The following is a 16,862-nucleotide window of genomic DNA, read 5'->3' as shown; positions in this document are numbered from 1 at the left end:
AGCTAGCTGTCACCGGCTGACGTCAGCGCAGAGCCACGCCCACAGCGTGTCGGCCCGGAGCGCTCGGTTCTCAGACCGGGACGTCCCGGAGGAGCACATGCTGCCGGGACATTTCACACCTTTTACCCACAGACTATGTCAGAGATACTCCAGAACTAAAGATGGCGCCTTACAAACACAAGTCTGTATAAAGAGTGTCGGTGTCCTCTGATTGGTCGGTATCAGTCTGTGTAAAGAAGCGTCCTCTGATTGGTCGGTATCAGTCTGTGTAAAGAAGCGTCCTCTGATTGGTCGGTATCAGTCTGTATAAAGAAGCGTCCTCTGATTGGTCGGTATCAGTCTGTGTAAAGAAGCGTCCTCTGATTGGTCGGTATCAGTCTGTAAAGAAGCGTCCTCTGATTGGTCGGTATCAGTCTGTAAAGAAGCGTCCTCTGATTGGTCGGTATCAGTCTGTAAAGAAGCGTCCTCTGATTGGTCGGTATCAGTCTATAAAGAAGCGTCCTCTGATTGGTCGGTATCAGTCTGTGTAAAGAAGCGTCCTCTGATTGGTCGGTATCAGTCTGTAAAGAAGCGTCCTCTGATTGGTCGGTATCAGTCTGTAAAGAAGCGTCCTCTGATTGGTCGGTATCAGTCTATAAAGAAGCGTCCTCTGATTGGTCGGTATCAGTCTGTGTAAAGAAGCGTCCTCTGATTGGTCGGTATCAGTCTGTGTAAAGAAGCGTCCTCTGATTGGTCGGTATCAGTCTGTGTAAAGAAGCGTCCTCTGATTGGTCGGTATCAGTCTGTGTAAAGAAGCGTCCTCTGATTGGTCGGTATCAGTCTGTGTAAAGAAGCGTCCTCTGATTGGTCGGTATCAGTCTGTGTAAAGAAGCGTCCTCTGATTGGTCGGTATCAGTCTGTGTAAAGAAGCGTCCTCTGATTGGTCGGTATCAGTCTGTAAAGAAGCGTCCTCTGATTGGTCGGTATCAGTCTGTGTAAAGAAGCGTCCTCTGATTGGTCGGTATCAGTCTGTAAAGAAGCGTCCTCTGATTGGTCGGTATCAGTCTGTGTAAAGAAGCGTCCTCTGATTGGTCAGTATCAGTCTGTGTAAAGAAGCGTCCTCTGATTGGTCGGTATCAGTCTGTGTAAAGAAGCGTCCTCTGATTGGTCGGTATCAGTCTGTGTAAAGAAGCGTCCTCTGATTGGTCGGTATCAGTCTGTGTAAAGAAGCGTCCTCTGATTGGTCGGTATCAGTCTGTAAAGAAGCGTCCTCTGATTGGTCGGTATCAGTCTGTGTAAAGAAGCGTCCTCTGATTGGTCGGTATCAGTCTGTATAAAGAAGCGTCCTCTGATTGGTCGGTATCAGTCTGTAAAGAAGCATCCTCTGATTGGTCGGTATCAGTCTGTAAAGAAGCGTCCTCTGATTGGTCGGTATCAGTCTGTGTAAAGAAGCGTCCTCTGATTGGTCGGTATCAGTCTGTATAAAGAAGCGTCCTCTGATTGGTCGGTATCAGTCTGTATAAAGAAGCGTCCTCTGATTGGTCGGTATCAGTCTGTATAAAGAAGCGTCCTCTGATTGGTCGGTATCAGTCTGTGTAAAGAAGCGTCCTCTGATTGGTCGGTATCAGTCTATAAAGAAGCGTCCTCTGATTGGTCGGTATCAGTCTGTAAAGAAGCGTCCTCTGATTGGTCGGTATCAGTCTGTGTAAAGAAGCGTCCTCTGATTGGTCGGTATCAGTCTGTGTAAAGAAGCGTCCTCTGATTGGTCGGTATCAGTCTGTGTAAAGAAGCGTCCTCTGATTGGTCGGTATCAGTCTGTGTAAAGAAGCGTCCTCTGATTGGTCGGTATCAGTCTGTGTAAAGAAGCGTCCTCTGATTGGTCGGTATCAGTCTGTAAAGAAGCGTCCTCTGATTGGTCGGTATCAGTCTGTAAAGAAGCGTCCTCTGATTGGTCGGTATCAGTCTGTAAAGAAGCGTCCTCTGATTGGTCGGTATCAGTCTGTAAAGAAGCGTCCTCTGATTGGTCGGTATCAGTCTGTAAAGAAGCGTCCTCTGATTGGTCGGTATCAGTCTGTAAAGAAGCGTCCTCTGATTGGTCGGTATCAGTCTGTAAAGAAGCGTCCTCTGATTGGTCGGTATCAGTCTGTAAAGAAGCGTCCTCTGATTGGTCGGTATCAGTCTATAAAGAAGCGTCCTCTGATTGGTCGGTATCAGTCTGTGTAAAGAAGCGTCCTCTGATTGGTCGGTATCAGTCTATAAAGAAGCGTCCTCTGATTGGTCGGTATCAGTCTGTGTAAAGAAGCGTCCTCTGATTGGTCGGTATCAGTCTATAAACAAGCGTCCTCTGATTGGTCGGTATCAGTCTGTGTAAAGAAGCGTCCTCTGATTGGTCGGTATCAGTCTATAAAGAAGCGTCCTCTGATTGGTCGGTATCAGTCTGTGTAAAGAAGCGTCCTCTGATTGGTCGGTATCAGTCTGTGTAAAGAAGCGTCCTCTGATTGGTCGGTATCAGTCTGTGTAAAGAAGCGTCCTCTGATTGGTCGGTATCAGTCTATAAAGAAGCGTCCTCTGATTGGTCGGTATCAGTCTGTATAAAGAAGCGTCCTCTGACTGAACTGGACCAATCAGAGGAGGGTCCTGACTGAACTGGACCAATCAGAGGAGGGTCCTGTCTGAAGCTGACCAGGCACCAGGACAGTTGAGTCAAAACAACTTTATTGACATTTCAAACAAAAGAAGCTGGAATCTCATCAACATGTCCTGTCAGTTCTGACGAAGCTGAGCTCAGCTGTTCATGGAGCCGCAGACAGAAAATCAGTAATCAATACGACAGTCTGTGTGATGTGCAGCAGCACGTTTCCCGTTTATCACCAGACCAACTCAGCGCCTCTGAGAATTACAATCAGAGTCTAAAAACCACTGGTCATATTCAAAGGCTTCCAATAAAATAATCAAACGTAAATTGTGTGTTGTGTTTAGGAACATGTGGTGGGAATGTTTAAACCAGAGAGAAACACCTTTGGAAGAAGAAAACAAACACCAATCAGAAGGAATCAGCAGACCTTAAAATAAAGATGATCGGACAGATCAGGAAAAGAAAAACAAAGATGTGACCTGTGTCCCTTTAGACGAGTGCGTTCAGTGGGGAAACCACACATTCACACCACCAGTGTCCTTAAACATTCAGAGGATATTTACACGATGTAGAATAAATAAATACATTTAATAAAGCGGAGCATGAAACCCAACCCAAAGAGACGCCGGTAAAGGAGGCTTAGCGAGCGCTCAGAAGAAGCTCGTCTTGAGTTTGATGGTCGGCGCCGCCTGCACGGCCGGCTGAGCCTGTCTGGCTGCAGCTTTGGCTTTGCTGCTGGCCTGGTTGGCCCGAACGGCAGATTCCAGACGGACTTTGAGCTCCGGCGCTGCTCCGATTACAGTCTTGAAGGCTGCCGGGTAGAGGGGGCCGATCCGCATTAGGTTCTGCAGGGCGAAGTCGTGCAGTCCTCTGGAGGCCTGGGGCGCAGAGGAGATGGCGTTTTCATCCAGAAGGTAGGAGACGAGGGTCGGGACGAGGAGAGCCAGCAGCTGCACCCCTGCTCAACACATGGAGACACAGAGGCAGTAAGGAGATGATCAGAGGAAGAGCCGGGAGAGTCAAAGAGCACCGAACGCCGGCCGAATCAGAGGAACCACAGCATTAACTTTGTACTCCGCAGAGGGAACCGCCCAACGCAGTGCTCAGTTTTCTGTTAATTGCTGGGACCATTCATTCATATTTTCACGTGTTTGCAGCCAGAAACCAAACAGTTTTTCCCAGTTTCCCCAGTAACACCTGAGGGTCCGTCTAACACCTGGAACAGTCATCACCATCCCATCAGGTTCTTATGTAATGGAAACGTTGTTCACTGCTCCAGCAAATAGGACGGATCATAGATACGCTGTGGAAACAATCTAGTCCCTCAGCTCATAGATCCCTGTGGCTCACCTGGTAGCCACAAAGCTAATGTTAAGCTAACCAGAGAACTAATGTTATGCTGGGCTCAAAGCTAACGTTATGCTAGCCACAAAGCTAATGTTAAGCTAACCAGAGAACTAATGTTATGCTGGGCTCAAAGCTAATGTTCTCATGTTCTCCTCCTGTTTGTGTGGATTCTCTCTGGTTCTCTGGCTTCCTCCCACAGTTACACACCTGCAGGTTACCTGGTTGTCTGTCTCTGTGTGTCGGCCCTGTGATTGGCTGATCAGTCCAGGGTGACCCTGCCACCTTTTATACTGTGCACATCCACTTCCTGTCCATCATCTACCTCATGAATAGTCTTTTCAGTCCTACTCTTCCACACATGTTCTGCTTACGCACTCTGTGCAGCTGAAATGTTTCTGTTAAATGTTTCTGTTCTTTGTTCTCGTCTCCGTCAGGAAACTGAGTCCTCGTGTGTGTTCACACTCTTGGTGAACAGATACCGATGGTGGCGTACTCACGGTTCTGCTCCTCGCCCATACCGACCAGGTTCTCCAGGACCCGGACGCCCTCCTGCACGGCCTGCAGCTCTGCAGCCGTCGCCGGTCGACGGCGCTCGGCCGCCCTCAACTTCTCCACCAAGAGCGGCGCCAGAGCGTGGATGTACGGCGTGGACAGGGCGCGGCTGGAGTGCTGGAACACCGACAGCAGCAGCTGGTAGCACCGCGCCTGCACCTGAGCCAGAGAGGAGGAGGTCAGTCAGCTGACGCACCGCCACCTGGACGGCCGTCACGCCAAGGGTGGTGGGCGGGGCTTACCCAGGGGTCGCTGGAGTTCAGGGCGTTCCTGAAGCGCTCCATGCAGCCCGTCTGCAGCGCCGTCACCCCTACGAGCTCGCTGCTCGCCGACAGCAGGAAGAGCGTGATGGCGGTCAGCATGCTGACCTCATCGACCTCCGGCCTGGACGCATCTGGACGGACGGGAAGGGAGGGGGGTAAAGGAGGGGGGGTAAGTGTGACCAGTGTGTGCTTTCTTACCTGGCTGTGTGTGTGTGTGTGTGTGTGTGTGTGTGTGTGTGTGTTCTTACCTGGCTGTGTGTGTGTGTGTGTGTGTGTGTGTGTGTGTGTGTTCTTACCTGGCTGTGTGTGTGTGTGTGTGTGTGTGTGTGTGTGTGTTCTTACCTGGCTGTGTGTGTGTGTGTGTGTGTGTGTGTGTGTGTGTGTTCTTACCTGGCTGTGTGTGTGTGTGTGTGTGTGTGTGTTCTTACCTGGCTGTGTGTGTGTGTGTGTGTGTGTGTGTGTGTGTGTGTGTTCTTACCTGGCTGTGTGTGTGTGTGTGTGTGTGTGTGTGTGTTCTTACCTGGCTGTGTGTGCTCCAGTACCGATGCCAGGCTGCTCCTGACCAGGCCTCTCCACTGTGTGTGTGTGCTCCCCCCTCGGCTCGGTGGGGAGGTGATGACGGTCTTGATGCCCTGCAGCGCCGCGGACACGGCGACGGGCACCGAGCCGTCGGCCGTCTTCACCGCCGTTTCCCTCAGCACGCCCGTTAGCAGGAAGAGCACCGTGGGCAGGATGGTCATACTTCCTGTAAAGGTGAAGAGTCACTTCAGCAGCACGCTAAGCTAATAATGACCCCACCTGACAGACACACAGCGTGTCAACACCTCAGCTCATCATCATCATCATCAAGCCTGGACAGGACAGACCGAGCAGGCTACACCGCTGTGTTTCCACCTAACAGGAAGCTAATATTCACCTCGCGCAGCCAATCAGAGCTGAGATTCCCCTCCATGACACGTTCACTGAAGCCGGAAAGTGGGAAACCGGAGCTTGTCCGTCTCATCTGGTGTGTAATTGCTTGTGGGCAAAATTTGCTTGACATTTGGTGGAAACACCGTAACATGAGTGTGTGGCTGCAGGCTCACCTGCAGGAGAGCAGAGCGAGGGCAGCTCTGCCAGGATGGAGACCGTGTTCGCCACCAGGCGTGCACTCTCTTCAGACAGACGCTGAGGCCTGAGTGACGCGTGGCTGGGTGACTCCTTCACACGTGTGTTGAGCTGCGGTAAGTGGCGAACCAGGATGAACACCAGCAGCTCCATGGCTGCAAACACCAGGGACTTGCCAGGGATGAGCTCCCCCGTGTCTCCTCCCTCCCCTCGGTTGGGCTCAGAGTCTTTCTCGCCCTCTTCCTCTTTGCCTGAGCAGAAAAACAGGCCTGGATCACTCACGCAGCCACAAGACTGAACCAGCTTCATCATTAGTACAGGCGGAGTAGTTGCTGACCTGTGCTGGTCCTCTGCCGCTGCAGGTGGTCCTGTGCAGCCCTGATGGTCTCCTGCACGACAGCAGTGACCTGCAGCTGTACAGCAGGAGGGTCCCGGGTCAACAGCAGCCTGTGGAGCACGTTCAGGAGCTCCACTGCCAGCAGCTACGACACAAACAACAGTTTCTTCCTGTTAGAGGGGAGTTTTTCTTTCTCCTAGTTCGTGATTGTGTGGATGCTTGAATCTTTAATTTTGAATTAATCTCTCTTTATTTAAGTCTGACCTGGTCTTTTATAAAAAAGTATCCAGATAATGTTCCTTATGATCATAATGATTGATTGAATCATGCACAGTTTCAATTCCAGTGAAAGCCTCTTCAGATAACTTTCATGTTGCATGTTGCCCACACAAACACTAGCATGTGGCTCCAGACAGCAAACAGACACATGCTGTGAGCTAGCTTAAGGAGCTGGATCCTCTCAAGTCCTCACTTCTGGACGGAGGACAGGCCTGTCCCATTTGTAGGACACAGTCTACCCAGTGTGAGACCTGGAGCGATACCTGTCACCTCGTAAAGTCAGTAAACATCACATGACCCTGTTGTGTGTACCAGATGTTTGCACCAAGGTGCTGGTCAGTCTCTAGTAAATATATCACACTGAAGTAGCGACTGCGAGGCATTAAATCCTGTTTCTGACTGGACGGTTTGTGGTTTATGTGACTTTCTGTTGACAAATAACAGAAATACCATCATTTAATTGGCTGTTTAGTTTAAATCCAGACGGTGGTGCAGTTTTTCCACCATAATACCATTTCCTGCTCTCTGACGTGTCTTTACCTGGTCCTCTGCGATATGGGTCTTAGCACATGGAGACTCCAGCAGAGTGCACAGCGCCTGCAGACAGGACATCACATGTTCGATGGGCTCCTCAGGCCGGGGGAAGCACAGAAACTCTATACTGACACCTGAGAGACAGAACACAGAAATGCACTTAGGTGCTTGTCTCCTTTTCTATCCACCGCCTCCCTCCCTGGATCCACGGCGGTGAGCCACACAACCAGCCGTCACCACGGAGACCATCGGTCACAAAGACATGATGGTACATTAGTGCAGGTTTCTTATCAATGTGTTCAGAGACGTGAACACTAAACACCACAAGTCATCTGCATCTCCTTACCCAACATTAGGTGCATCCTGTCTTTGACTGACTCCTCAAAGCTCTTTGTAGTGGGGGAGGGTCCCTGAGGGAGAGCAGGAGCCTTGGAGGCGACCTCCTCTTTGTCTTCAGCGGCTCCGAACCCAGTGCTGCTCAGCCACAGGGCCACAGCGTGCAGGACAGGGGCCCACGAGCTGCGGTAGTGGAGCCTCGCTGTGTCTATAGTCTCCGGAGTGTAAAACGCTCCACCTGGACACAGACACACAACACTGGGACCTGTTCGACCATTTTACTTTAAAATGTGATTGAATTCTTTCCAAATGCACCATATTAAGTCAACTGGATGCTCCTAAAGTGTGTATTTACGTTTAGGCCATCTGAAATATTCAGTAAAAGAACATTTAAGACATGTTAATACTTTTTAAGGACCCGCAGTGCTGGAAGTCTCATTCCATCAAAGCTGCTATTTGACGGAATGTTAGGAGATGATTTTGTTGGCATTTGATCAAAAAACGTCCAAATCACATTTAAATTCAGTTCGGTAATGAATGGAGAAGAAATTTTTTAAAGGGCCATGCATGTGAAGGGCTGTAACCACTGGAAAATACTTGATGAGATTCATGGTAGAGAGGAGTTTCTTCCTGTTAAAGGAGAGTTTTTCTCCGTTAAAGGGGATGTTTTCCCATTAACTGCCACTGCCTCCTAGAGTAGCTCTTGGTGGTGTACCGTCAGGGGGCAGCTGACTGGAGAACTCAGCAGGCAGAGTGAGCAGAGCGTAGTCTCTCAGCATGGCCAGCCACAGGCGGCTCAGCGCCGGCAGCTCTGGCTGCACCAAAATGATGAGGCTGTCAGGAGGAAGCACGCTGGCGCCCAGGTCATCCTCCTCTTCCTCGTCGTCTCCACTGCGGACCGGTTTGGCGGGCTTGGACTCGGCCTCCTTCTTGATCTTCATGGCTACCACGTACACCTGAGAGGGGACAGCCGGGGTGTGCAGAGCCACACTGAGTTCGTACATCGTTCACGGGGTCAGAAATGACGGCGGTCTGCAGTCTCACCTCGGCCCACGCCTTCAGCACGGCCAGCTTCTCCATCGTGGTGGCACTCTCGCTGTACAGCTGACTGGATGAGCCTTTCCCAGCCTGCACCTTGTCCAGCGACGACACAAGCAGGTTGTGGACTCGCCGCAGGTCGTTGAGGTCGCTGACTACGCCGCTACCGATCCACGTACTGCACACCTGTATTCACACAGAGGAGGTAAGAAACCTTCATTACAAACCGGAGCGCTCAGGTCGATTAGCCATTAAAGTGGGGGGGGGTCGTACCTGGCAAGCCTTAGCTGTTATATCAGACGGGGTATCAGGTGAAAACGCAGGTCTGAGGGCAGCTCCAACCTAAAAGCAAGAACGATTGATACAAAGTCAGCGTTCCTGTTTTGCTGTGTCACTACTGTTGGACTAATCCAGCGTGTCTCTGACTCACGTTGGCCTGGTACTGCTCCAGGATGACGTGTCCCGGGAACTCAGGCTCTGGTACGGAAGCAAACTTTTTAATGATGTCCTCCAGGGCCTGCAGGCCGGCCATCCTCAGCTGGTTACTGTGGTCTGTGGCCGCCATGAAGGCCATGCGGATCAGGTCGGACAGATGGAGCACCAGCTGATCTCCTGGACGGACGGAGATGGAGGACAAACAACAAGGAGTGTGTGAGGAGGCTAAAAACTGGATCTTGGCGACCTGTTAGCTCACTTCGTAGAGCACGTACCACATGCACGCCGCCGCCGCCCCCCCCCATTTTCTCTGTCTGTCTCTACTATCAAATAAAGCAGGAGAACACTGCAGAAAAAGAAACCGGATATCGCCCTCGAGGCAGAGATTTAATTGAGTTTCAGCTAAAGTGCACCTTTCAAAGGATTAGCTGGACGCACAGACATGCAGAGCAGCCATCCACTCGGTCCCTACAGTGAGCTCAGCTGCTTCCCTCTTCACTGTCTATTCTGTAGAGCACTTCCTCATCTCAGAGGAGTTCATATAAAAACTGGCTGTTCTATTTATCACAGTGAGAGAAAAATCTCTCCCACTTCTGCGGCCTCGTCTCTAGCTTTGCTCCATCTTCACATAAAGCCACATGAATGACTGTGTTGGAGCATTTCCATATAATCTGGAGCTGCCCAGTAGTTCATCCATACTGGTGCCAGATAATCAGAGCGATACAGAACATTTTTGGTGAAGGAATCCCCTGGTCTTTCTCAGACAAACATCTATTAAAGATATTATCATTAGCCAGCAAGAAAGCTGGTTAATCCTGCGCTTCTTTAAAAAATAAAGTATAAAATGAAAAGAAAGCACATAAACAGCGATCCCTGCATGGACGCTACCTTTGGGGTTCTTGGCCTGTGCCGAGCGGGCGGCTGCCAGGTCAAAGTGCGCTTTGTCGTTCTCACACAGCAGAATGATGCGGCACAAGCAGTCTGCGGCGAAGACTCGTGTCACCCAGCGCGGCGCCACGGAGGGCTTGGACTTGTCGTCTTCGCCCAGTCCTGTGAACATGGTGTCGTCGTCCATCTCGTCTTTTTTCTCAGAGTCTTCCTCATCCTTTTCCACCTCGAACACAACGGCTCCTCCCACGTCTGAAAGAGGCCACGGACACGTTAATGACAGCGGCCGTTTACAGGTAACAGGTATTCAGGTTTGTTAGACAGGAGGAAATTCGCAGGATGTAAACTTGTTCTTGTTGTTCTCGTGAACTTTAGACGATGCTGACAACATTCAACAAATAAATGTTGATGACCTTTTTTAAGGCCTTTTATTAGTTTTTTAGGACCTGTGCCCCCCCTGGAAAAAGACTTTGGCTCCCTTATTCGTTTCTCTCCCTTCCTCCCGTTTTGCTTTTGAACTGATCTGAACTGGGAAGAATAACATTTTGCTTTGGGTGGAAAATACTGACTGGACTTTTGGAGTTTACTAGAAGGAATCAGAACTATTAACATATTTTGTCGCACTGAACTCCGTCTGTCGTGCTGTTTGATTGTGTGCCGTTCTCTACTAGATGCTTCTGCTGTTGGGTCTGTGCTGTGGAGGGTTCGGGCTCGAGTCCTGACTGAGGTCGACTAAAGGTTAAATCCCACCCTGAGCGCCGTGGCGGCCGCTCGCTCTCTCCTGAAACGCTTCCAGTGGGATTTGAAGCCGCACTGAGGACGCAGTAAAACTGGACCAACGCCACAAAACGCTGGGATTTAGGGGTCACTTTAAAATACCGACTCACCCCTGCTGACGGCGTTGTGAGGCTCGGAGCTCACCGGTGACAGAGGTTTGTTTTGTGCTCCAGCCTGTGTCACATGATTTACCTGTGGTTGCTGCCAGGACATCCTTGCAGAGTTTCAGCCAATGAGAAAGCTTTTCCACAGCCAGAGACGACAGCATGTGGCCCAGGGTGTCGTGGATATCAGAGCACAGCTTCCTGTCCGTCTCCCGGTCCAGCATGCCAAACAGAACCCCCTCCAGACCCGTCTCAGTGATGTTCAGATCTACACCGGGGGCAAAGTCACATGCTGAGAGTCTCACTGACGACTGTTAAAGGAAGAGCATGTGAGGATGTGGACTCACTGATCGTAGCGCTGTCTCCTGCTCTCTTCGCCAGGCTCATGGCATACTCACACACCTCGGCAGCCTCCCTCTGAGCGAGCTGTCTCAAACAGGCCACGGCAGCGCGCCGCAGCAGCAGGTGAGAGCTGCACAGGTGCACCTGCAGGGACCCCACAGAACAGTAGGAAATTAGGATCAAGCTGTAAAGAGTACCGCGGTAGCACTGTGAAACATGGCGCCTTACACAGAGACAGGGCACCAGGCTGGACAGGTTGACGTGGCGAGGAGCAAACATGTGCAGCTGCTGCAGACACGAGATGGCCGCTGCCTGCACCAGGGAGTCGGAGTGGTCCTGCATTATAGCACAGCCGACCAGGCAGGAGGAGCGGATGGTGGAGATAGTGGCTCCATTTCCTGTTAAACCCAAAGACGCCAATAAAGAGACACACAGAAACAACATTTTTAGCAGTTTCAGTGGACGCCGGAAGACCTCGAGTCTGCTTCAGGACACACTGGTGGCTTAAAGGTGATCACTCTGCCACCTGCTGGCCTTCATCACATTCACACAGCTTTTAAAGAAGTGACCCCGAACCCCCCCCCGGGCTCGTCTGTGTGGCGTTACGACTGTGATCCGGTTTAACGCCATCCTCCATGTTTCTTCACCTCCCATCAGGAGAGTTTCTCCTGCTGATCAGTGTTTCTGCTCACATTTAGCTGGTTTGGTCATTAAACTGAGCTTCTTCTTCTTCTGCTGCTTTAAATGTGTTTCTAACAGGATCAGACAGGCTGCGTTTCTTCTTCTGCTGCTTTAAATGTGTTTCTAACAGGATCAGACAGGCTGCGTTTCTTCTTCTGCTGCTTTAAATGTGTTTCTAACAGGATCAGACACATATTTTTAGCAGAGCTGAACTGGAGCGACACCATCACCTGTGGCGGCCCTGACATAGGCGCTCCCAGTGGGATTTAGCCTCTACAGTCAATATAAGGAAGGTTGAGATTTTGTTACCCTGTAACTCTGGTCCCACGGTGGTGATGAGCGCCCCCAGGCAGCGGCCCAAACACTGGTGCACCTCTGTGTGGGAGGGGGGCACCGTGAGGAGCAGGGTGAGCACCAGGGACAGCGTCGGCTCCACGTAGCCTCGGTACATGGGACCACTCGAATCCACAATGAGGGCCAGAGAGTGAAGAGCCCACGTCTGGAAAAGAACAGCATGGAGAACACGAGAATCAGTAACGTGTGACGCAGAAATGCAGCAGAAAAAACAAATGCGTGGTCACGTAAATCAAACTATGAACCAGGAGCTTAAATTCAAGGCTTCTTAAGACCTTTAACAACACAGCCAATCACACTGAAGGCAATAAAAATAAACATTACATGAGAAAGTGTTCTGAGTAAATACACATGCTGTCAGTAGAAAATGATCCAGCAAAATAACAAGAACTGGTTGAGTAAAAAATACATCTGATATAATGCTAAAGCATTCAATAAATAAATGTTTAAAACTGAAAGTAAGACATTTTAAGACCTGCCACAGAACAGACATCCCTCCAACCCTCCGATGACTAAATGTTAACAGCTGATCCTCGGACTGATTCGCTGTACCTGAACCTCGTGAGAGGACCCGTCCTGGGCCAGAGCCAGCAGGATGCTGACGCTGGTCTTTAAGTGCTGGCCTGAGCCGATTCCTCCGACATATCGATGCAGACAGCCGAGAGCCAGAGAATGGCCCGTCCTCGATACGACATCACGGGCCGACTTCAGCCTGGACCAGAGAGATGACAAAGATATGCATCACATGACTGAAGCCGAGGACGGACAGGTGAGACAGATTCAGCTCAGGATTAATCAAAGACTGAACTATTAAATGTGTTGACCAAGCACAGAAGCTCACTTGTCAAAGCTCGTCTGTGCCATCCTGGCGATAAACGTGGCCTCTCCCACCACCTGGGCCATCCTGCCCAGCGCCTCCCCAGCGGCACAGCGCAGGATGGGGTTGGGATTGTCCAGCGCTCCCATCACCAGCGCCAGGGCCGACTTACGCACCTCCTCCGGTCCCAGAGTGCTCTTGTTCTCAGCCAAACCCTTCAGGAACGAAGGAGACATCATTTGTCACTCTGTGCCCGAACAATGACACATGATGAATGTGAGGTGAGCGCTCTCACCTTCAGGGCACTGAGCACGGCAGTGAAGATGTTCAGCTGCACCGCCTGCTGGCGAACTCCTTTCGCCTGCTTTATACACTCCGCAAAGTGGTCGAGCATCTGCAGCCTGAATCACAAACGAAGGCGGAGAGAATCTGTTATAAACCCTGTGACGCCCTCAGTGTCGCCCTCAGTGTCGCCCTCAGTGTCGCCCTCAGTGTCGCCCTCAGTGACGCCCTCAGTGACGCCCTCAGTGACGCCCTCAGTGTCGCCCTCAGTGTCGCCCTCAGTGACGCCCTCAGTGTCGCCCTCAGTGTCGCCCTCAGTGACGCCCTCAGTGACGCCCTCAGTGTCGCCCTCAGTGTCGCCCTCAGTGACGCCCTCAGTGACGCCCTCAGTGACGCCCTCAGTGACGCCCTCAGTGTCGCCCTCAGTGACGCCCTCAGTGTCGCCCTCAGTGACGCCCTCAGTGTCGCCCTCAGTGTCGCCCTCAGTGACGCCCTCAGTGACGCCCTCAGTGTCGCCCTCAGTGACGCCCTCAGTGTCGCCCCTAGCTTGGGGGGGTCATGGGCCCTAAACTCTGGAACAGTGTCCTCTGCATGTTAGGCAGACACATCTTTATTCCTCTTTACCGTTTTGTCCTCCTGTCTTCTGTTCAACATCTGGTGTTTCTGCTGCTGTCTGATGTTCTGACTGTGCAGCACTTCGGGTCGCCTGCTGCTGCTTTTCAATGTGCTTTAGAAATAAAGTTGGATTGGACGGAAGAGCTTCAGTTCAAAACCTCTCACCTGTGTTTGAAGGAAACGTGGGGGAAAACCACACCGAAAAGAGCCACAGAGGCGTCGATGACGGACACACCCAGCGGGAGGGGCCCTGGGATGGCCTCGCCTGCGGGGACACGCAGGTAGATGGAGGAGGGGTCGTGCTCCAGAGCACCGCTGCCAGACGCACTGTTGGGCTGCAGCTGTTTGGGAGCGATCGCACAACATGGACGATGTTCAGTTTGGGAAGTTATTGATATTTATGAAAATACAAAAGATGATGAGAATTCAAACGAAGCACATTTATTCTTAAAACAAGTGTATAGTGGTGTTATGTTACGGATTCTTCTTCACTGGTGATTTTACTCACCTGATCCTCGATGGACTTGTGATCAGTCTCCTGTAACCAGGAGCCCATGAGCACACTGTCGTCATAGTGACAGAGCGAGCGCAGCAGGGAGGTGGTGGTGTTGGCTGAGTTGTCGGTCAGAGTGAACTCTGCCACGAGTTCCCTCAGGAGGGCATTGAAGCTGCCTGCACGGGAGCAATACTGCTTTTAAAACAGCTTCCAAAAATGTTCTGAATGTGCTTGGAGAAAACGGAGGAGTGACTGCAGTACCTTCGTAGGTCTTGGGGGGCAGCAGAGCCAGGATGTCGTACAGCCTGAGCCTCACCATCGCTGCACTGGCCTTCAGGTGAGCACCGTGGACCTTAATGATGGCAGGGACACTGAAACAGAGGAAACAGTAGAAATATAAGAAGAAAAGGAGGAGACAGAACATCTCTCCGTCTTCACAGTCAACAGACCGTCACACTCACTGAGACATCATGGTCATGGCGCACTCGATGGGCGTCATCAGTCTTCGGATCACGTCCTCTGTGAGCAGCTCGGGGCAGTGGGCCACGAAGCTACGCATGGCTACAGAGGAGAGGAGCACGAGTGCTGGTCAGACGGGTCTGCTAACGTTACAGAGTGTGTGCACGCATGCGGGCAGGTGTGTTTCCTCACCACACAGTGCTCCTGCTCGACCCTCCAGGGTCACCTGCCAGGTGAAGGAGTCTCCTCTGGCCTTCTCTGCCTCCAGCTCCTTCTGGGAGCGAGGAAACACGTTCCTCCACAGCAGCAGCATCTTGGGAAGGTGATAGCGCACCAGGGAGGGACCTGGGCATGAAAACAACGTGATGGCAGCGTTGTCAGTGAGTGAGAGGGAGACAAATCAAAGCTGAAAGATAAAGAGAGAGATGTGTGGGACCCACCCAGAGTCATGAGGGCCCCCAGCAGCAGCCATCCAGCCTGCGTACGCTGCAGGGACAGCCGACTGTTCTGAGCAGCCGTCCGCAGGAGGTCCTCAGCTATACTCACCACTAACTACAAGCAAAGCACACAGACAGCTCTGTCTTTAAATCTATGCAGTCTGGGACAGAAGGTCAACACCTAACCAACAGATACACAAGCAGGAACCCGTCAGATTAGGGGCTGCACACCTTTCCCTTGGAGTGGGGGATGCCCAGTGGACACTGGTGTACGCCTCCCAGCAGAGCAGCCATGGCAAAGCTGTAGCCGCTCACAGCCTCAGGGGAGCTCTTCAGGTTGTTGATCCTCTCTGCACAGCGGTCCAGCAGTGGGGTCAGCTGATAGGGCAGCGCCACGGCAACACAGCGCAAGCACCACGCGGCCGCCAAGCGAGCTGCCATGCTGGGGTGCAGCAGCACCGAGGTCACCGTTTCAAGAAGTCCTGGGAAGGAGACGTGGAGTACGTTTTAAATTGTGAATGAATCCAGTTTACAGCAAAAACCCGAACCCACCGAGCTCAGCTGTGTGTGGCGATCCGGCTGTAGTCCGGTTTAACTCTGTCCTGCTCACAGCTTAATCTAATCTAATCTAATCAGGAGTGCTTCTCCTGCTGGTCAGTGTTTCTGCTCACATTTAGCTGGTTTGGTCAATAAACTGTTGGAGCTTCTAACAGGGTCAAACGGGCCGCGTTTCTTCTTCTTCTGCTGCTTTAAATGTGTTTCTAACGGGATCGAACAGGCTGCGTTTCTTCTTCTGCTGCTTTAAATGTGTTTCTAACGGGATCGAACAGGCCGCGTTTCTTCTTCTTCTGCTGCTTTAAATGTGTTTCTAACGGGATCGAACAGGCCGCGTTTCTTCTTCTGCTGCTTTAAATGTGTTTCTAACGGGATCGAACAGGCCGCGTTTCTTCTTCTTCTGCTGCTTTAAATGTGTCTCTAACGGGATCGAACAGGCCGCGTTTCTTCTTCTTCTGCTGCTTTAAATGTGTCTCTAACGGGATCAAACAGGCCGCGCTTCTTCTTCTGCTGCTTTAAATGTGTCTCTAGGGGATCAAACAGGCCGCGTTTCTTCTTCTGCTGCTTTAAATGTGTCTCTAGGGGATCAAACAGGCCGCGTTTCTTCTTCTGCTGCTTTAAATGTGTTTCTAACAGGATCAAACAGGCCACGCTTCTTCTTCTTCTGCTGCTTTAAATGTGTCTCTAACAGGATCAAACAGGCCACGTTTCTTCTTCTGCTGCTTTAAATGTGTCTCTAGGGGATCAAACAGGCCGCGTTTCTTCTTCTGCTGCTTTAAATGTGTTTCTAACAGGATCAAACAGGCCACGCTTCTTCTTCTTCTGCTGCTTTAAATGTGTCTCTAACAGGATCAAACGGGCCGCGTTTCTTCTTCTTCTGCTGCTTTAAATGTGTTTCTAACGGGATCGAACAGGCCGCGTTTCTTCTTCTGCTGCTTTAAATGTGTTTCTAACGGGATCAAACAGGCCGCGTTTCTTCTTCTTCTGCTGCTTTAAATGTGTCTCTAACGGGATCGAACAGGCCGCGTTTCTTCTTCTTCTGCTGCTTTAAATGTGTCTCTAACGGGATCAAACAGGCCGCGCTTCTTCTTCTGCTGCTTTAAATGTGTCTCTAGGGGATCAAACAGGCCGCGTTTCTTCTTCTTCTGCTTTAAATGTGTCTCTAGGGGATCAAACAGGCCGCGTTTCTTCTTCTGCTGCTTTAAATGTGTTT

General features: G+C 51.2%; 1 protein-coding gene across 1 annotated transcript in view; it reads right to left on the bottom strand.

Annotated features, from left to right (window-relative positions):
• Window positions 1-2,677: 2,677 nt before the first annotated feature.
• Window positions 2,678-16,862, bottom strand: part of heatr5b (HEAT repeat containing 5B) — a 21,930-nt gene continuing 7,745 nt past the window's right edge. The window contains exons 10-36 of the mRNA XM_070840563.1: window positions 15,326-15,576; window positions 15,098-15,209; window positions 14,850-15,002; window positions 14,660-14,759; window positions 14,460-14,569; window positions 14,211-14,374; window positions 13,868-14,043; window positions 13,101-13,206; window positions 12,830-13,020; window positions 12,541-12,700; window positions 11,944-12,133; window positions 11,182-11,351; window positions 10,959-11,097; window positions 10,700-10,879; window positions 9,731-9,982; window positions 8,838-9,019; window positions 8,681-8,749; window positions 8,414-8,593; window positions 8,085-8,325; window positions 7,380-7,607; window positions 7,040-7,167; window positions 6,221-6,365; window positions 5,862-6,134; window positions 5,297-5,521; window positions 4,756-4,907; window positions 4,459-4,672; window positions 2,678-3,572 (exon numbers count right to left, since the gene is read on the bottom strand). Of these exons, the coding sequence (XP_070696664.1) occupies window positions 3,265-3,572; window positions 4,459-4,672; window positions 4,756-4,907; window positions 5,297-5,521; window positions 5,862-6,134; window positions 6,221-6,365; window positions 7,040-7,167; window positions 7,380-7,607; window positions 8,085-8,325; window positions 8,414-8,593; window positions 8,681-8,749; window positions 8,838-9,019; window positions 9,731-9,982; window positions 10,700-10,879; window positions 10,959-11,097; window positions 11,182-11,351; window positions 11,944-12,133; window positions 12,541-12,700; window positions 12,830-13,020; window positions 13,101-13,206; window positions 13,868-14,043; window positions 14,211-14,374; window positions 14,460-14,569; window positions 14,660-14,759; window positions 14,850-15,002; window positions 15,098-15,209; window positions 15,326-15,576 (4,799 nt within the window). The 3' untranslated portion in view covers window positions 2,678-3,264. The remainder of the gene's footprint in view (window positions 3,573-4,458; window positions 4,673-4,755; window positions 4,908-5,296; window positions 5,522-5,861; window positions 6,135-6,220; window positions 6,366-7,039; window positions 7,168-7,379; window positions 7,608-8,084; window positions 8,326-8,413; window positions 8,594-8,680; window positions 8,750-8,837; window positions 9,020-9,730; window positions 9,983-10,699; window positions 10,880-10,958; window positions 11,098-11,181; window positions 11,352-11,943; window positions 12,134-12,540; window positions 12,701-12,829; window positions 13,021-13,100; window positions 13,207-13,867; window positions 14,044-14,210; window positions 14,375-14,459; window positions 14,570-14,659; window positions 14,760-14,849; window positions 15,003-15,097; window positions 15,210-15,325; window positions 15,577-16,862) is intronic.

This window comes from Pempheris klunzingeri, chromosome 12 (assembly GCF_042242105.1).
Source record: "Pempheris klunzingeri isolate RE-2024b chromosome 12, fPemKlu1.hap1, whole genome shotgun sequence".
NCBI classification, from domain to species: Eukaryota; Metazoa; Chordata; class Actinopteri; order Acropomatiformes; family Pempheridae; genus Pempheris; species Pempheris klunzingeri.
This window is presented reverse-complemented; position numbering and strand designations above follow the sequence as displayed.